The sequence below is a fragment of the Centrocercus urophasianus genome, unplaced genomic scaffold, assembly GCF_019232065.1.
Source record: "Centrocercus urophasianus isolate 14NV4802_14NV808 unplaced genomic scaffold, USGS_Curo_1.0 seq_29, whole genome shotgun sequence".
NCBI classification, from domain to species: domain Eukaryota; kingdom Metazoa; phylum Chordata; class Aves; order Galliformes; family Phasianidae; genus Centrocercus; species Centrocercus urophasianus.
The window spans coordinates 1,665,315-1,686,196 of NW_024884855.1; the positions used below are offsets into that span (position 1 = coordinate 1,665,315).

At 43.4% G+C, this 20,882-nt stretch overlaps 1 protein-coding gene across 1 annotated transcript in view; it reads right to left on the reverse strand.

Annotated features, from left to right (window-relative positions):
• Window positions 1-9,061: 9,061 nt before the first annotated feature.
• Window positions 9,062-20,882, reverse strand: part of GSG1L (GSG1 like) — a 56,994-nt gene continuing 45,173 nt past the window's right edge. Inside the window, exons 6-7 of the mRNA XM_042828169.1 lie at window positions 10,646-10,913; window positions 9,062-9,172 (exon numbers count right to left, since the gene is read on the reverse strand). Coding sequence (XP_042684103.1) covers window positions 9,062-9,172; window positions 10,646-10,913 — 379 coding nt within the window. The remainder of the gene's footprint in view (window positions 9,173-10,645; window positions 10,914-20,882) is intronic.

Here is a 20,882-nt window from a genome sequence, read left to right on the forward strand (position 1 = left end):
AAAAAAAAAAAAAAAAAAAAAAAAAAAAAAAAAAAAAAAAGCATTAGCACTGTGCACATCCCTCAGATCTTCCTGCTGCCCTCCACTACAGCCTGCATTGGGATCAATGCGAACAAGGAGGCCGTCCCTCTGGGCTGCACCAACCAGCTCTGCTGCCAGCGATGGGCCATCCCTTTTGAGAAGTGGTAAAGGCATTTTAATGAGCAGATGGTAAGGAGTGAATGGCATTTTTAAAACACTGAGTACCCTGAATGCCTGGCCGTTTAACCAGGAATTCTAACCAAATAATTGTGCTGCGGGATTTGTAGCTATGCAAATGTGCTTTTCAATGAATATTTGTCAGTGGTGACAACCTGTAAATCTCTTACAAGATCTAATAGAACATTTTTCCTTTCTCATTTAGAACTTACTGTTTTCAAATAGAACTGAAAGTTCTGAAATGCTTTTATGTGTGAAACAAAGATGCATAGTATTGCAGCCCATGATACGGATTCAAAATGTGCTGCTTTACTTGCCATAAAGCCAGGAGCTGCAGTAGTTTGTGTGTTTGTTTACAAAATACTTGGCTGTTGTTGGCTGAGCTGTAAAGACCCAAGATAGCAATACCTTTCCTGGATTTCTCTGTTGGTGGGGCAACAAAATGTATTTTGTACTAAATGCAAAACACTTCTATATGTAAAATAGATGCTTATTTGTTTATAACATAAATAGAATTTGTTATGGAACTTAATTATTGGTATTGTTACTAACATGACAAGTGCTCATGCTAAAAAATAAAAGCATATGAATAAAAGACATTTTCACAAAGCTTGCTTAAGAGCTTTGCTTCCTGTAAATAGCTGGATGTAAGTGCCTGTTGGCCACTGTGTGGCATTTGTACTTGTTACTGAACTTGTGGATGTCTTCTAATAGTGGTGCTTCCTTCCCCATAATTGCTACAGTATGAAAAGAGGGTGAAGTTCTTTGAAACATTTCAAAAAAATGAAGTTGTGGAATGTTTTCCTCTGCAGTACATCAGGCTGAAAGGGGGGTTTGCTCTGGGATGATGTATGGCACTAAGGCAAGGCCTGATGAGGTCCTTGATCCTGGGCAGTCGTGTGTAGAAAATAGTGTAATGTTTAAAAAGTACTTCATTCATCTCTCTAGTGTAGGAGATATCAGCATTTGCCCTCTTGATGAGTTGAGATGTGATGACCTTTTACGTAACAAAGGTATTTTAGTGTCCTAATCAGTCCTATGTATTTCAGCTGCTAGAATCGTTTCCATAGTGAACTGGAGAAAAATAATGATCGTTTTTCACTTACTTTAACTTGCTGCAGGTACATTTTTGTCAGAGAAGCATCTAAGGAGGGAAAGGAAAAGCAAGCATGCAATTAAGAAAATTCTCACAAAGTATGTTAGCTAGTATCACGTAATGTCAGAATTCCAGCAGAAGAAATTCTCAAGCAGTGGTAACACTGCTTCCCAAATTATCTAAAGCATGACAAAGGAAGCAGAACAGTTAATGTGAACTTTGATTGAGTTCTTGAATAGGAATTATTAAACTTCAGCCCAGATCAATTTCAGGGCCACTCAAACCTCTGAGCCATAGTTGCTGACCTTTTACCTGCTTACCTGCTTTCCAGGGGTTAGATCAAAATGATGAGTTTGTCCCACAAGGGCAGAAGATAAAGGAATAATCTGTGAGGAAATAAATGTCATGCTGCATCATTTTTGATCTTTAAAAAAGTATTTTAATCAGTCTGAAATGAAATCTGAAGCCAAGGATGCCTTGGAAGGCTTGCAATTTCAGTTTTTCAATTTCTGCCTTTCTTTTTATGGTGTAATCCAGTAGAATTTAATTTCTGCTGCTGAGGAGCACCCATCTGTGAGCAGGGGAGCAAGCAGTGAAGCAGACGATGTAAGAGACGTGTGATACGTGGATGCTCCAGTACTACTGAGGCAGAAGGGTCATCCTCATCTTGGAGGATGAAACCAGAGGAGCTCCATGAGAAGCTGGTCATGAAATTACACTGCCACATTCTGCTGAGTTGGTGCTGTTTTCTGCAAAATTTCCTGATCCTGCAGAGATTTTGTCAGGTCCTGGTATGTTAATGAGTCTGAAAACCAGCACCGGTGTGGGCAGGCTCTGATGTGTCTCCTTCAAAGAGAAGAGAAGGAAGCAGTGGGGAATGGAACATACTGCAGGAGTGTTTGCTTCCATTTGAATGCTGTGGTCTTTGTATTCAGATCAAAAGAAGAAGGGCTCCTGGCTCAGTGGTCTCTTCACCCATTTCTGTGACTGTTTGCTTGTTTGCTGAGAAATGACTTACAGCCCATGTGAGACACAAACATCCCTTTATCACGCAGCTTGTATCACCCTAATGGAATTCTGTCAGCTGAGGATAAAATGTGGACTAAAAAAGCAATTATAGAGTGAATCTCCTAGCTGCAGGAAGAGCTGAGAGATGGGGACAGAGTGCCCATCTGGAGTAATTTCCTGTCTGACTGGCCTCTAAATCTTGCTGGGAAGAGATCAATTTTCCACCCCTGTCTAACAGCATCAGCTCCATTCACCCTGGCTCAGGACCCTAGGAAGTGCTGCACTGTTCAGACCCAGGCATAAAAGGAAACATTTGCAAACTGCAACTTCCTTCTTACTGACCTAGAAATTACTGGAAAAGAGAGGAAAAAAGGCTACAAGCCTTGTATCTGATGGGACTCTAGTGATCTGTTTCATAGCTCCCAGTTGAAGGAGAGGACTGACCGTCCCAATGACGAGCAGCACAGAAGGACTACTGCTTCCAGCAGTGCTTGGTTCTGCACTTAGAGCTCACTGCTCTGACTGATTAGGAGAAAAACGACCTAATGATCTGCTAGCAGCTTTCTCCAGATATGCTGGTGGTTATTTTTTCCTGGAAAGTCCAAATTGTTCACCGAAGTTTTACTTTTAGGTTGTGACTCCCTCAAAGTCTGTTTGGTGTGGCTAAAATCAGTTTGGCTGTTTATTACTTCACTGGATTTATTAAAAATATTAGCATGTGTAGCTTTTGTGTAGCTTTCCAAAGAGAAGAGAGATTCTGGGAGAGACACAGATACCATTCTTTTCCTGCATTTTCCTCTTGCTCATACCTGAACTGTTGTTTCAGAGTATCCCTCAGCTCACCTAGTTCTAACTGGAAAAAGCATTTCCCAATATTTTTGTGAAAGTCCAGCATGATGGACCAGGCGTGTTCAGGAGGTGAGTGTCAGAATGCTTAAGAAACTCAGAAATAACAAATAGCCAAGTATCAGTCTACTCATCAAAGAAGCCAGAATTCCGGCTCTGGAAGAGGCAGTTTGTGCAGTGCTAAACAGAAATGCTTTATTTCAGGTTTTATATCCAGCCACTGTGTAAGAAGAGGGAAGAGGCTGTGGCTCAGCTGCTGCCACCTGAGAGCATGAACCCTACTGTGTATTAGAGGCTGAACAGATCTCCAAGTTGTAGAGAAGGCTCACATAGGAAGGATGAGTGGTGGGCATAAGAATAGGGGAAAACAGAAGATGTCCTGGATGTGACTCTTCATCCAAGGCGAGCATTACATCTGGGAGAAGAGATGATCCCTGCTGTAAAGGTAACAAACTGAGAGCAGCTGAGCCCTTCCATGTTTTTCACTAAGATTTCTCTGCCTGATAGCAGTGTCAGGGGCAGCCAGGACAGACGTTGTTGTCTGTTACTGAGGGAAGAACTTTCATCTTGAGGAAGAAGAGTGTTCAAAGAGGACAGGGGCTGAGGCAGCACCAGTACAGTTTTACAGAGGGTTGGCAGGAGTCAGCCAGCATGCTGAGCTGAGATCAGACACTGACTGCCATCCCTTCTTGCAAGTGTGGATTAGCAAGTGTAGTGCCTGTTATTCATGGCTCTGTGCTCCTATTCATCACTAATGTTTTGGGCTTCTTTCTGCAATTGCACAATTTTAAACCTTACAACAGGCAGTTGATTCCATTCTTTTGAAATCGTTAATGTTAGTTACCTTTGCCAGGCTGGACCTTACAGGGCTTTCAAGATGTTGATTGTCAACACTGTGTGGGAAGGAGTGTAATGTGGCAGTCTGAAAACGGATGGGCTTCATTCTCTCCTTCAATGCAGAGTAGGAATCAGGTCTGGAACATGGAAGAGTTGGGTCTTTATGTAGCAGATGGCTGGGGATGCTTTTACCAACAGATGCTCACTGTTGCTAAAAGTTAACAGCTTCATGGGGACACCCAACAAACAAAAATTTACCAGAATCACTAATGCATAATAGGTGCTGTCTTAGTTCCTGAGTTTAAAAATGTTTGAATGTAGGAAGATCCTTAGTTAAAAATACACGTGCTGCTTAATTCTTGTGTTTTCTTCTAACCATCTGCCTTAGAGACATGATTCTGGGCAAAGTGGAATCTGTCTGACCCAGTGTAGCATGTTCTTACCATCAAGGTGCTGTGTAGGAGTTGCTGTGTGTGTTCCAGAGGAAAGCTCTTGGTGAAGGAACACAGAGCTGTGCTTTGCACACTTAGAGCAGCAAAGCGTGCTCCTGGAAAAACTGATCCTGTGATGCTGCTCCAGGTTTGACCAGTGTTCAGGGATCACAGGAGCACAGACTGAGCTGTAGCGTGCTCTTGCAGTGCTTCAGTGATATGCATGCCTCTTCTTTGAATCTTCTGTTTTGATTTGTTGACTTCAAAACTGAACGTGATCTCCTGTGGGCACTACTGCCATGTAGTGAGAGGTGGAACTGTTCTCCTAGCTGAGTTTCCCATTTATGCATTGAAGGCTGAAACAGGACAACAGTCCGCAGGACCACTTAGCTGCCCTTATTCAGGCTTTCTCAGAACCATTCCAGTTCCAAGCTATAGGCCTCTGTTTCCATCCTGCATCTTAGACTATTACAATCTTTGTCTATATGCAGTCATACTGACATGTGCTGTTTGTTGGTGAAAGCTCTCTGTGTAAGTAGTGTAGGCAGAATCTCATCCCTGTGGGAGTCACAAATGCATATACATCATTAAATTTGCTATGTATGAAGTTTTAATCCAGCTGATATGGGTTATGTAGAATGTAAGTCCTTTCATCTGGTTGTGTAGTAGCAACAGTATTTGTTACCAAAATATTTTTGAGATTTTTTTTTTTTGAGGATGTAAGGAATTTGCACACACAAAAAGATATTCAAAAAATGTGAATTCATTCAACACTTACATTCCTAAAAAAAAAAAATACACATGGTCTTGAACACGGGCACAGAACCCAGCCTTTTAGAAAAGCAACGCAGAGCTGAAGTCAGATGTGACAGTGTCACAAAATCGGAGTAATTGGGGCTGGGAGGGACCTTCAAATGTCTGCAGTCCAATCTACTGCTCAAAGCTGGGACAGCTGGGAGATCAGATGGGTCACACGGGGCTGCATCCCATTCAGCCCTAAAAGCTTCTAGGAATGGAGGCTGCACAGCCTCTCTGGGCAGCCTGCTTTAATACTTGGCTATGAATAGCATGCTTTTTTTTCCCGTGACACATGGTAATTTATACTTTCTCCCACTGATTAAAGGCCTTGGTCAGCATGGATAAGACATCTGGCACCGCAGAAAGGTCATCTCTTCTGTCATCATCTAGCTGTACAATTATAAATTCGGTCTCCCAATGATAATTTTAGATTTGCAAATTACCAGAAGTCTTATGATCTATCTCTCTCGTGCTCTACTGGAGTCGCTGCTAAAAAGAAAGTAAGCAGCAAAGCTCTCTGAAATGTTTTAAGCCTAAACAGTGGTAAAATCTTATCTACAATGAATGTCACTTCTGGCTTGTTTCCAAAATAGCATTTTTGGATCACTTGTTATATACTGGAAATTATTTGGTAAGGATTGGCTGGCGAACAGATGAATCAAAGTGACATTTCCATTACCAACAGGAGATCTATCTGTGGTCAGAATTCATGGAGAAGGATGCGGGATGGTTGTAAGCCTATTCATTATGTTTAATATTGTCAGAGAAATGAGATAGCTTCTATTATTCATCTCTCTGGGATGGTAATGTATCTGAATATTAATACAAAAATGGGAATCTGATCAAAACCCACTGACCCAGCAAGACATTGATATGTATTTTAATCACTCTCTTTGGGACGCTGAAAAAAATGTACTCTTCACAATAAATCTGCAAGAAATCAAGATCTTCTGTGTCTCTCAGTGGATATTTGGGTACATCAGTGTATATTCTGTCCTTGTGTCTGAAGTCCTTCCAGGTTTCCGGATCTTGTTTCCCTCCATAGCCCTTCTACTGTCTGTCAGACCCCAATAGGGGTGGGATTCACCTCATAATGAAAAATAACCCCCTGCAGGGAGGTGTGAACACAAAAAATGGAAAGAGAGCTCCAGAGACGGTTTCACCTTGGCAAGTGGAGATTGTAGGCTAAAAGTGGAAGTTACTGAAGTCAGGTTGTACTGAATTGTGCAAAGGGAGCTAGGTATGTAAATGCATAGAGAGAGCAGAATGGAGGTGGGATTAATGGTAATGACTGGTACTGCCCGAGAACTGTGACTCATATTTCAGGAAAGATGATGCTGATAATGAATATTAAAGAAGCTGACATTCCCTAGAACTAGTTCTGCTATATTTTAAGGCATAAGCCAGAAGGGCTGTTGGACTTTGCAGAAAGCATTCACATTATGCAGGTGTATTATTACTAACAGAACAAAGGGGTAAGCATGAGGTCATAAAATGTATGATTTAATGACTGAATTTGACTGTAATTATGCATTAGAAATATTCATGAGAAGTCTAAAAAGTGAATGAGCAGTGCGTGATCTGACGGCGGTAAGCGGCCCTCCAAAACAGCACTGCAGGAACTTTGCCACTTATCTTCTTTATTCACTGATGCAGATGTAAATGAGGTTTCTACACCTTGGTGATCTCTCAGTGCAGTGCTTCTGGAAGAATAAAACTTGGGATTTCATATTACAGATCTGATCTACGAGTGGCTCGAGTACAGGTTGGCTGCATTATTGTTTAAATGAAGTTTACTGTACTGCAATGGCTTACTTTTTGCAGGGCATCTTTTATAACTTAGTTTCTTTTATAGAATACTGTCTGATAGAGCAATTGGACCTGCTGACCTCCAGACAACCAGGGGCCTAGATTCTTTTTCTGATTCTATAAGTAGCATAGGTCAGGAACTTCTGTGTAGCATAACTTATCTGCTGTAGGATCTGTTCTGCCAACTGAACTCTACTGAGCTATAGCATGGTGAATATTAATAGATTGCTTAATTAACTCAATCAATCAGTGCAAATAAAAGATTGCCTGAGGCTGAGAACAGTATTCATGTCCTCGTGGTTCTGACCAGGCTTCTAGGGAAGGACACAGGGGAAGGCAGAGTTTTGGTCTAAGCTGTGTGTGCAGTACTCTCAGGTCCTCAGGCTGCACACAGGGATGAATGCATAACAGTGTGTGCTGCTTGGGTAAGGGTAATACTAATGAATCCCTGAGTCTGGGTATGGCTGGAGAATAGGAAACGTAATGTCTAGAGTTAAGAAAGGACAGAAAAATGATTTGGTTCAGTATTGGCTCTTCAGACTTGAAAGAATGTACTAAATGAAAAAGAATGTTACATAGTTTAATGGAGAAGAGGATGAAGCACAACACGGGTTTACAGACTGATTTCTCCCTGTGTGTCTGATTGCCTTTTCTGTCTCTCTCTCTGGCAAAATTTTGGAGAGAAGTCTTATTCAAACAGAGGACCAAGGTAGGCACAGTGCAGATCAGGATGAGTTGTCCAAAAAGAACAATGGATGGTTATTTTTTAACTCTCGGAGTAATTACACAGTCCTGTTGCTTATCTGTCTGAGTGCAAGGCAGTGAGACCTAAAGTCTTAAGGCCTGTAGCAGGACGCTTTTCAGGTGAGGGTAGGATGTTAGGAGTGAAAGCCAACAACTGCTTTTTAGGTCCGTGCACTTAAGATACTGCTATCTTATTTTTATTGTGCTGACTCAGTTCTGTTACCCTCCAAAGAGGACTCTTTCTGCAGGTGTAGGCACTTGGCCTTGTGTTAGGAGTGGGTGGCCAGAGAGAAAATAAAGGAGATGCTGAAAATTTCATGTGGGAGGATAGCTGTGCTTGTCTCCCCAGAGAGGCCAGGTAAGCACAGCCAGCAAGCATGCCTCTCTCCAGCAAAACTTAGGCACACCTTGCAAGGAAAGCACGTGGCTGCTCACCCAGTTTAACTTCCAGACATCATCTGCTTTATCCCAACCCACAGGTTCTTGCACTTTTCCCTTTCCAGTTCTTTTCGCCCCTCCTTATGGGATGTGAGAGGTGATGCTCTGTGGCCCAAGCAGTGCTGCTGGTACTTTGTTGAAGTAGGCCATGTAGATATTGAGGCCCTGGAACGTGTTCAAAGGAGGGCAACAAAGCTGGTGAGGGGTCTGGAACACAGGCCATATGAGGAGAGGCTGAAGGAGCTGGGAATGTTCAGCCTGGAGAAGAGGAGGCTCAGGGGAGACCTCATTGCTCTCTATAACTTCCTGAAGGGAGGCTGTAGTGAGCTGGGGGTCGGCCTCTTCTCTCGTGTCATCAGTGATAGGACCAGGGGGAATGGCTTCAAGCTACGGCAGGGGAGATTCAGGCTGGACATGAGGAAGTATTACTTTTCAGAAAGGGTGGTCAGGCACTGGAATGGATGCCCAGGGAGGTGGTGGAGTCACCGAGCCTGGGGGTGTTCAAGGAAAGGCTGGATGTTGTGTTGAGGGACATGGTTTAGTGGGAGCTGTTGGTAAGAGGTGAATGGTTGGACTGGATGATCTTTTAGGTCTTTTCCAACCTTGGTGATTCTATGATTCTATGAAATAGGATTTGTTTACGGGTAAGCAATAGCTCCAGACTTAGTTTATGGTCTTGGGGCATGTTAGAGTCCCCATGGTCAAATACAGCGAAGCAGAAAATTAAAGCCACATCTAAAGAAGGGCAGAGGAGGGAGAGCTTGTGTAGTAGGTAGATGCTGCCCAGTTAAATTTGATTTATTCTAAAGGATGGACAAAATGCAGAAAAATGAGCTGGGAATGGTTGGGGCTTCCCTCAGCCACTTATTCTTCGTACCTTCATCAGCTGGGTCAGTGTTGCGAGCAGGCTCACAGTGTGCTTGTGAGGTTTTTGAGGTTCTGAATGGAAGGCCTGGAAGGGTATAGGCTGGGAAGAAGGAATGAAAGGCAGTGTGATGGCAGGGGTACATCTCAGTGGGTGAGCCCAGAGCCACCTTTTCTGTGTGCAACATTTAGTCGTGAGATGGGGCTCTTAGGGCATCCTGTGAAGCCACAGCCTGGAAGGTTGGCAAGAATGCAGAATTATTAGAAGAAAGTGGAAAGCCCTTTGTTCCCCTTGTTTGTTTTAGCAAGGATTTATGGAGCATATGTGCTCCTTCTCCTTCAGTCAAGGCAATCCAATTCGAATCTGAAACAGCTTTTTCAATACACAATTTGTTGTTCATACGCAGCAGTGAGAGTTAGTGTTGTTATACTGCATGTTGAGAATTATGAAAGCAGAAGAACTGGACTGCAGTCAAGCTACTCTTGTTCCCAAGTGTCACTGCCCCTGATCTCACACAAATGTCTACTATCCTCCATAAAACACAAGGTCCTGGGCTTGTGTCACAGGTGCTGGATTGCTATATGGCAAATGGCATGGGCAACCAGCACCAAGTAGGGAAGATACACACCGGAGATGTATCACTGCCATGTGAAGGCAAAGCAGAGTTGTGAACTATTTGCTCAGCGCAGTTGTCAGAGTGTGAGAAGTCACAGGCTCCTAGCTTCACCTGTTTTGCTAGTGGACTGTTTTTCTACCATGCATGAACTGAATAGGGACTTTCTTCACACTTTCATATTTTGGCTTACCAATTAACTACAGTGGGGACCGGGTTGCTGTGCCTGGGCTTTCTTCCCATGTAACCCCAGGATGCTGCTGCACATGGGAGGTGGTGCTACGTGGCTCATGTTCCATACCAGTATGTATTCAAATGGTGATTGATTCTGATACACAAAGTATTTTTAGACAAAAAAAAAAAAAAAAAAAAAAAAAAAAGGACAAACAATTTTCTAACAAGTAATGTCATTTAATGAATGGTGTAGTCTAGAAAATAGAAACTACCCAGATGCTGGTTGGTTGGTAGGTCTGTTTGGGGTTGGGGAGGCCCTTGCTTGAGCACACGATGCCTTGTTTCAATTCTTTTGGCAGCATTTGTAGTTGCTGGAAACAAGGAAACATCCAAATATTGAAAGATAGAAAGAGACACTAAGGGGGCATTTTTCTCTAAAATGTGGTAAGTATGCAGAATGTCTTCCCACCCTGTCTCATCAGGTGATGTGAAGGGCTCAGAGCTCACCAAGGTGTTACGATGATTCGTTCCTAGAAGGGATAGACTCAACCAGCAGTACACACCACAGTCCACTGCTCAAAAGTCATAAGGGACTTCTCACTTTGCAGAAGGCTTTGTGGGCTCTGATGTTATTGCGCTTCTTTCTGGGTGCTTTTCTGCACGTGTTGTGTCTGTTCCCTCAAGGTCTGGCTGCTAATTCCAGGGAATATGCTTTTCAGAATGTCACAATACACTGTGTACAACTCTGGGTCTATTTGGGGCCTGGGCAGAGATCTGGCGTTGCTTGCCTGTTCGGTGGCCGAGTGCTGCAGCAAGTACACATCACTGAAGAGTGCAGTCAGGATTTTGTGTGCAGCTTTGTAAGGATCTTCCTCAGATTGCACCATTGCCTTGAGCTCTGTCAGGGTGTAGCCGTTGTAGCGCTTGCTGTCTTCTGCCAGGGGCTGCACAGTCTCACCAATGTGTCTCACTTTCCACTTCAAGCATTTCAGTTCATCTTTTACATCTTCTAGTTCTTTCTCCATGGCTTGGAATTCCTCTGTGGTTACAAATCTCCTGCCAAGAGAAGTGGTGGACACAGTGTGGAACTCAGAGGCTCAGTAGGGCGAAATCAGTCTGACTCGCATGGGGCCAGAGTATGGAACCTGAGGTTTGGGATGGGAGGCAGCTACCATGTCACTGATTGCCATCTCCAGCCCTTATTTCTCAGACTTCCTAAGAGCAGTATATTTTCTATGCTGCTGCAGGGGTCGGGGTCCTGATCATGTAATTTAAAATGAGAGGTAATGGCCTCAAATAGCACTAGGGTGAGGTTCAGGTTGGATATAAAGGCCAGTTTCTTCTAAGAAACAGCAGTGATGCGCTGGCACTGCTGCTCAGAGAGATGGGGGAGTCGCTGTCCCTGGAGGTACTCCAGAGATGCTGGGATGTGGCACTGAGGGATGTGGTCAGTGAGCATGGTAGGGCGGGCTGGGGTTGGATATGGTGAGCTGAGAAGCCTTTCCCTACCTTAATGATTCTATGGCTCAACTGTAATGATGCTGAGCTGTACTGTGGTAGTTTTGCTTGCTAGGTGGCTGTGATGAATGTGGGGAGAGATGATTTCTCACTTGAAAGGAGACGAGGGCCGTGTTTAAACAGCCCTGTGCAAAGAGCTCAGGGTGACAACCTGGCTTGGGCGTGATCTTCATTCACATCCAGCCAGCTAAATAAATGATTGGAAAATGTTTTTTGTTTTTTTTTTTTCCAGGACATTGTGGAAGTATAGGGTAATTATAGGGAAAAAAAACACAAACATCCCAAACCACTGGAAACATGTAAATATACAAGATATTTAAATTGTTTGATAATCATTTGAGGGCTTAAATGTGTGTAGTCTGGATACATACCTTTCATGATCAGGATCTTCCAGATGTGATTGAAACCCCTTTCCTATAGTTCTTAATCCAGTTTTAAAAGAGCCAGGAGATTGGGAACTATCTTCAGGAGTCGTTGTTGGAGGCCTTGTGCTTTTCCTGGTTGGGGTCAATGTACAGTCTGATGCTGAAGCTTCCAAGCTGTGTGCTGTTTGAGGACAGAGGGCATAGAAGGAAGCAGCATTGGTCCCTGGACTGGCCTGAGAGGAGTCCGAGTATTGCCGAGGCTTGGCTGAGCTGGGTGTTAGACTGAGCCTGGGGCTGGCTGGGCAAGATGCTGGAGGAGTCCTTGTACTGAGTTGGCTGGAACATGATATTGCTAAGCTTTTTTTTCTTTGCTCAAATGGTTGAGGGCTTGGTGATTCTCCTGGGGCCAACCTAGAGATGGAAACAATGTCCAGCTGGGCTTGATCCTGAACCGTGGAGATCTGGCATGTTGGTTCTGATGAAAGTGAAGAGCTGCTTGATATGTTGCTAGAAGAGCTTGACATAGCAAATGGGGGTATTTTCTGAGTATTATGGTCACTCCTGTTCCTCTGTGTGCTAGTGACATTTAGAGCTGGGTGTTGTGAAGCCCTGAGGAAAGACAAAAACACACTTTTTCATCTGGACAGGGCTAATCACTTAGAGCAATTTCAGTTCTATTCTGAGACAATCTTAGGTCTATTTCTCATAACCATGTTTTCCCATAGCCTGATTTGCTTCTCATCTCAGTATAAAATCCTTTGTTTCGGATAACCAAGAGTTTTGATAATATTTAAGAATAAGGCACATAAGTTGAGGACCAGATCCTCCTGGGTGCCAGCTAAGCTATCGTCAGCTATCATCAGTAATCACTGGCACATCAGTGTTCTCCATTTCAAAGTCATACAGCTCTGTGAGAAGCAAGCATTTGGTATTTGGGAAAGGACAAGGAAGGCAGAAAGTTGCTGGGATGTTGATTGTGACAAATTCCGTAAGAATGCAAGGGGATGAAGCTGGCTTACAGGTTGCCACATCGCCTGCCCTTGATCATCCTTACAAAGAGTGAAGAGAGGCCTTCACCTTGGTCCTGTGTGCTTTACGCTCCTGCTAGTTGGTTGCCCAGTGAATTACAGGATGAATAAACAGAGAAGATAAAAATAGAAGAACTGCACCGAGTGACATCGTTGTTCCTGCAGTGACGTTATAGGACACTTACAGAGCGCGGAGTGCTAAGAACTTGTCTCTCCACCCTGAATTGTACACTGTATGTCAGGCTTTCAGGTGCTTGAAATGCCAATGGCATGGGATGCCAGACCTCCTTTCCTGAATGTTGTTTCCGGCTCTTCTCTCCTGGCTGCTGTGAAGAAGTCTTTTTTTGCTAGTACCAGTGGTCTGAACTGTGTGCTCACTTCTGCCTACACCTTTCTCAGGGTTGCATGCAATTGAACTCCAACTTCTAAGATCCTACAGAGCGCACCTCACACCTACTGGCTTCACTAGGGCTACTGAAACAAGACATTTGCTAGATCAGAGCATAATAACAATTTTAAATCAAATTTAGATTTTTTTGTAACTGGAACAGCAGAGCAACTGGAGCAACTAAATAGAGCAACTAAACAAAAACAGAGCCCCCCAAAAGGCAGAATAATGTGACTTGTATAAAAAGCATGGGAGAAAAATAGACTGTTCATGTCAGGAGGAGCATCCTTCTGCAGAAGTCTTTGCTTTCAAATACTGGCTGAACAGGGGTTGGAAAGATGTTCTCAGTGGGGTCATTAAAGATGCTGAAGACACAAAATGGCAGCAGCTGGGTGGTACAGCAGGATCCTTCCTGCCAGGGCCAGCCCTCATCCAGCACAGCAGAGGAGAGGGTGGTGGGAGCTCCTGCTGCACATGAGTGCCCATTCAGATGTCAATGGAGAACGTGGCATGCCCAGAACAAGGTGCTGGAGGTGAACTGGCAAAGCTCTGAATGGGCCACAGATGTCAGGAAAAAAAAGAAGCCTTGATGTAGCTGGAAGAAACTGGGGAAGCATGGATGTTTTTTGCAGGCTCACTGCTCCCCACCCACCACTGTCCTACCCCTTCATGTATACCCCATGACCTCTTTCCTTGTATAAAATGTTTTCTGGTTGGCTAACAGAGTATTTTTTCTGGGGCTAGCTCCTGCCCACGAGCTGTATATAGCATAAAAGGGCTGGAATCCTTAGTAGAGAAGGCTCAGCCAGCGGCCTAGGGCTGAAATCAGTCCCGGGGTCTTGCCATTACTTAGGCATCATCAATGACATCGTTCCTTTTATCGAAGAAATTACGACTTAGGTAAAATGGAGACACCAGCTTTTCCTGTTCTTGTGATTGATGTGCCATCATAAACAGGCAGGCACTTTAAACAGCTTCAAAACTGTGCTCTCCAAAACCAAACCCAGAGAGGAAGGCTTCCCAGCTTCACAGGTGGGTTCCAATGCTTAGTTCCTCCTTTCTACTTGTCGTGTATCTTTTTTGAGACAGCCCAGGATGTCCCTCTAGGTTCCTTACTCATGTGCAAACACGTTTTACAAGTGCTGTAATAGGTAATTCCTAAAAGTGACCACCTTTTACCAATTCTAAAGTTGGGGTTTATTTGCTATCGAAGTTGAAGCATTTTTAGTAGTTGGACTTGCTTGAACAAATTCTCTTCAGGGCAGCGTTAAAGAGAATATATTATTTTTGGCCTTCAGTGTTTGGGTGTTCTGAATAGCTCCATCCTTAAACAACTATCTGAGGATCTGAAATGTCTCAGAAAAGTGAAACCTTATCAGGTGCTTTTGAAGAACCCTGGATTTTTCTATACTGCTCTACTGCTCATTTTCTGAGGGGGTTGAAGAAGACATTTCTTCAGATCTCCCAACTTTGGAGTTAATACTTTCGTTCTTTATTCAGCTGGAAAGGTATCTGCAGCTGAAATGCAGTATGATACACAGCAACTCTGACAATCCTGTGAGTTCAAAGGATAATTCCAGTCATTTTACAGAATAAACTCCAGGACAGGTTTTTCAAATATGTTGACTCATGGCTTTGATTCAGGTCACTGGCACTTTACTTTCTTCACTACAAAACCCCATGATCAGAAAATACGTTTTGCTGTGGAAAAGTGTAAGAAACTTATTCTGAAAATAGCAAACGTTGTTTTAAGCCAACTGAGATATGTGGTGCAGCTTTCTTTGTTGTGTATTTGTCCTCAAATATGGTGTAAAACTGAACATGAAATGAACCTTTGCCTACACGTTATGAGAAATGCAACACGCACTGCAGTTGAAATACTGTTTGGGTGCCTATATGGTTTGAAGTACTTACTATTATTAGCAGTATTAGGCAGGGCTGATTGGACCTTATGCATCCCTTCCAACTTGGGATATACTCTGATTTTATCACTGGTTTTTCTTTTGCTTTGTTTCATTTTGGTTGTTTTTTTTTGTTTTTTTTTTTTCTTAAGTCCTGCATTAACTGTAGGAGATGGCACGTTTATGGAAAGATATTTACTAGAGTGATAGAAAGCAAGTTTTGTAACTGATTTCATGGATTTTTCTACAAGAAACTATCTGCTTTCACTGGAGCACTGCAGGGAAGAACAGGTATGACAAACTATCCCTTAGTTTTACTTTGACATCCTTCAATTTCCCCTGGCCCAGTGCTGAACACGGGACTGAATTTGCATTTGCCATCGTGCTGATCATGGAAACAGAATCATGGCCTAGGAAGAAATCTGAAGTTTGTTATAGCAAAATGTCAGTCTGAATTTTGGCAGAGGCAAATGAAGACACAACTGAGACCTCTTACTTGGGAGCTTCCTAGTGCACACGGGTTTGTCTGAAGACAGGAGTGAAATCCCCTTTGCTTTCAGCATAGCAAGCCCAAATCATAGCTCTATAACCACAGTGCTTTATCAGAGGGGATTTTTTTTCATGTAGTGAATCACTATGAACTGAATAAATTACAGGAACAATTGCAGGACTCAGAGCTGAAATCAATGCTGACATGAAATAGGAGGGTGATTGCAGCTGTCATGTGCCTCCACAAGGATAATCCTTGACTCAACTTTGAGCAACATTTCAAACGCATCAAGCCCTTGTTGTCTGCCTTCTCCCAGCCCTGTGCTGCTCAGCATATCAAGCATGTTCCCTGTTGTTAGAGTGACCTTGCCTGCCGTCTGTGCCTTGCCCTCTCCAGCTGAGCTTGTGCAATGTACTTTTTGCAGCACTGAATTTGGAAATGTACCGAAGTTTCCTGCAAACCCAGCACTATCTTCCCCCTGTGGCTCTTGCAACTAAGAAAAAGCAACAGATTTTTGTGAATCATTTCCACCATATTTTAAATTTAGAGTTGTGGTAGCCTTATTTAATTAGAAAAAAAACCCCAAAACGCTGTTTTATGGTGAAGCTGGTTGTGCAAAGCTAATTGTAGACAGGCAGGGGTGGGAGGATGGTAGAAGAGCTGTGGGGTGGACCCTGGGAACATGCCTGCAGGGTGGTGTTAGGAGAACAAACTGCTTTTTTTCAAGGCCTTCTATCAGTCAGGTGACCCTCTTAAAAACGCCCACACTGCCAAAACAGTGACTAGATTGTATTTTTTTTACTGCCAATTTGATTTTGAACAGGCTTTCAGTTTTCTCCAAGTAAAGGTACTGTTCTGGGCCCTGGGTTAATCTGCCTCAAATAACAACCAAGGCTTTCAATCACAAACAGTGAGCAGTAAAATGGAAAATATTCTCCCTCCTGCTAAGCTCGTGGCTTTTCTGAGCTACCTGACTCTTCTCCAGCTCTGCCAGCACACAGACCCCCTCCTTGTCCTCTGTGACATTTCTCCTGCCTCTTCCTGTTCCATGTCCTCCCTCTGCTCTCTGTACCTCGCCTGCCTTTCCTGCAGACCCCGAGCAGCAGGCTTGTTGTTTTAATGCCCAGCGATTTCAGGGGAGGCTGAAGGAGAGAGTGGAAGTGGAGTGAACATAGAGATGTCGCAAATCGGATACAGGGGATGCCTGGAGTGTAATAACTGAGCATTTTTTTGGTGACGACTGCAGGACAACAACAAAATATTCTGATTTCTTTTTTGTATAGTGACTGTGCATCTGACAGGGAAAGTTGGGGCTTGGAAGGTCCAAATGGACAGCAAATAGGAGACTAAGAGCGTATGGACGTTTGCAGTAGAAAGAGTAAGTCTGTTATGAGCAAGATATGACTGGGGATACTTAGATGAGTAAGTGCCAGCGCTGCATGTTTGCAGAGGAAGCAGATCTGGGAAGAACAGAGGATACCAGCTTACGGATCAACTCCCCAGCACTGTTCTTAGCCCAGCTCTGGAAAGCTTAAACCCTGTTAAGGGAAACTTACAGTGTAGTGCTGGACGTTACATGGTTTAATTTGTCGTTTTCAAGACTGGCTATTGCACTACCCTGATCAAGGCTTCTCTGAGCTTCTGAGAGATGAATAGCTGATGGCCACTTTCCCAAACTGCCAGCCGCACCAGCAGGGCAGCCTGAGCTCTTGCTGCAGCCTGGGCTGCCAGAAGTCCTTTGTGCTACTGCACTGCTTGTGGGCTGCTCTCAGCCCTTAATATTTCTCTTCTGAAGTTTCCTGTCCGGTGGCTGTTTGTCTTCTGCAGCTGCTCAGCCTTGTGCTTTCAATCTTTTATGTATATGCTCTAGTGTTTTGCTCTACAGTGGCATTCAGTAAAAGCCCTTATCTCTCAAGAAGGACCAAATGTTTTATTTTGTCATCACGGAAGGACAGGAGAAAGAATGGGACCTGAGAATGTGTGAATGTTCTTAATATGCTGTTTGGTCCAAATAAGAACATCCTTGGAGCACTTCTAAGTGAGGCCAGCTGGCAAGTCCTCCAGGGAATGCCAGGGGAAGGAAACAGAAGGAAATAACTCCTGGTTCTACCTCTTTCTGTCCTACTGGGACAGGATAGCCTTTGTGTCAAGAGCTGGAATATCAGATGTTGCTGACATTTCCTCTGCTAGTGCGATACAGGTTGTCCTGTGCAGAAGACTTGGTCACAGTGAAATGTCCTCTTCCTAAACAGAGGCAGGCCTCTGGGGCTGGTGTGGCTTTAGCAAGGCACTTCTTGTGCTGTGCTCCTGACATTAACGTTCTCTGCTGGTCCTGAGTCCTTTGCAATGCTGCCTTCTCACCAAAGCAACAGGCCTGTCCTTGGAGCCCCTTGCCACTGCCACAAATGCATCAGAATCAGTACAAATATTAGAAGGTAATGTTAGCAATAAATACTCATTCTCCTGTTTTCTCTCTTATTTTGTGACTTGACTGCCTACCTCTGGATTTAGTGCATACAAAGTTAGATTTTTTTTCAAGTGCAGAACCTGTCCCCAGGCTGCACTTCAGAAACTCAAATTCCACGATAGCCCACTTACCAAGACTAAAGAAGAGTGCCTAGAAAGGTAAGTGTGATGCTGGGGTATCTCCTGTTTGTGACAATGGAGATGTCATCTCATTGCTGCCTGTCTGTCTATCAATGGAAATTATGATGCTTGCCTATCTCAAGGGGGTTGCAAGCCTCATCACTGATTCCTTTGCTGCAGTGCTGCATGGTACCTCTTATGCAGCTAATATAATGAGCTTTATTGGACATCTGCAACTCATTAGTAACCAGAAAGATAACTTTAGAGAGGGAAAAAAACAAACACACACTCTTGCCAGGCAAAGAAAGGAGTGAGTCTGAAGTTTATCCTGCAGTATCCCTCAAAAACAGGGAACTGGGATATTTTGGGGAAATACTGGAGGGTAAGGTAGCAGGAGGAAAGAAAGGGAACTTTTAGTGGCTTGGGAATGATGTTGGATTTGTATCTACTCCTATATTAGCAGGGTGTGATGATGGGCAAAAAAAAAGAAGAGAATTTCTGACTGGATTTTGCATCAACTTTTCTGTCAGGGTTTTGCTCTTTTCACTGAAATGCTGTGATGATCTTTACAAATCACAGCAAAGCGTTGCCTGGTTAGCTGATAGGGTTTTTGGTTTTTTTTTTTAGCATTTTTTATAATGTTACCTTTGAAGTACTGAGCAATAATAGCAGCAGTAAATGTAATTTTCCATGTTTGCTTTCAGTAGTAATTGGCTGTAGTTCAGGACACTGGCATGATCACACGGAGTGAAGCACAACAGATGATTGAGGTACCTGACTTCTCATCCACATTTTGCTTTTAGAGAGCAGGCAGTACACCTACTGAGGCAGCTGTGTGTACTGTGAGGGAAGCACCGGGGCAGGGCTGGGCACAGACCCAGTTGGTTCTATTCTTTGGAACACCTAATGAGATCAAGGGTTGTAATTTGTTCTTCATAAAAATCAAAACTGGAAACAAAACCAACCCACCTTTGGACAATCTCCTTAATGAAATAAGCACATTTGAGCACTAGTTGGTAGCTTGGTAGGTAGAGAATTTCCTTAAGAAATATGACTTGTCAATTCCATACCAATGGATTTTTTCAGGCCTGTGAAAATGAAGGATGTGGATCTGCCTAAGGAAAGGTTTACAAGTGCCATGGAATCTTAAGGAGCAAGAGTTACCAACTGTGCTGATGGCAAAACAAGCTTGAGAGAAGTGCTAATGGGAGCCTGTGTGGAGACCACCGGAGAGCAGTTCCAGCAGGTCTGATACAAAGCAGCACCATCAATTTCTAGGCTTGTGAACACCTGACTTCTGTATGTGGCTGAGATGTGCATCTCAGAAAGCCAAGAGCAACAAAATGCCATGAGGTTTCCAATTTTTATTGGTGCACAGTTAATCTCAGAGCTCTGCTAAGCAAGTCATTTTCCCAACTCGCCTCCTGCTGTATGAAGAATCACTTGCTTTCTTTGCAAGGAAACTGATGGAGACACAACACATCTTTCCTGGAGAGTAAAGGCAAAATATAATATTCAGAGTAGGACAGGAACCATCCACCAATATTGCTCCATGCATTGAACGAACCATTGATTCCTGGAGCTTAAAGTAAGATTACTTTTTTGTGAATGCTGGATAAAAGCATAACAATCTTCAGAGTAAAGATTAATAGAAGTGGAAAAAAAAAAAGGCATTTATTATACTAGTGCTATCGTCTATTAAAGCTGCCTTCAGTCACTTTCATATTCAATAGCATGCATCATCATGAATTTGTGATAAATATAGATGAAGAAGGGTAGTGATAATGAAACCTATACAGGTGTAAATTATAGCATATCTTTAAACTACTATGAAATCACAGCTTCTTGAGACAGCATAAAATTATAGGGTATAGATACATCTCCAATTGAATCCTTGAGAATTTTGTACTGTTCACATACTAGTTGATTATTGTTTGGGCAGCACTGTCTGGGAAAGTTACGAACCTCTGTTTACAGAGCTTCCTACTCCAAACCTTGTTCTCAACCCCAAGAAACCGGTTGTGGGGACAGTACAAGCCATTGTGCATCGGGTGTATCCAGAGCCATGGTCACTTACTATTTGGGGAGCAGCTATGGAGGCACTGTAACCTCAGGTCCCCAGCCTCAGCCCTCTCCTCCTCAGTCCTGGAAAAGAGAATATAGAAGTAGCACCTTTAACAGAAACAAAGGCTGCTCCCAAATTTACAGAAATGGAAGGAATGGAAGGGTCAAAATAAATAAGGGGACAACATACCTGGGCTCCTCCATCTATAGCCAGCCAGGCCCACTATGGAGATTGTAATGGTCTCAGTTCCATCAGCTTTGCCCCTCTATGGGGAAAGCTGTGTAAAGAGGCCGTGGGGAATAGAAATGAGGGGCTCAGGGCTGCTTCTCTCCCATTCTTTTACTTTTTAGGATGCATCAGGGGCTAACAACATTGTGTTGTGTACATGTGTGTTGAAGTGGATAGGTTGCTAGTTCTACACCATTTAAATGCTAGTCTGGGTAATTTTCCAGAGGGAACAGCTCTGCGGATGAACCTTTTTGTGCTGCAGAATAAAGTGCAGTGTAAATCTAAGGCAGAATGTTACACTTATTCTTGTGTGCTAATCAAAGGTGAATAGCTAGATTTGAAATTCTTATTGGTGTCCGTAACAGAAGATACTGACAATGTAAAGTGCTGTAGGTCAGTAGCTTAAAACTTGTTGAAATATATAGGTGAACCAGTTAGAAATCAGAGCAAGAAGTG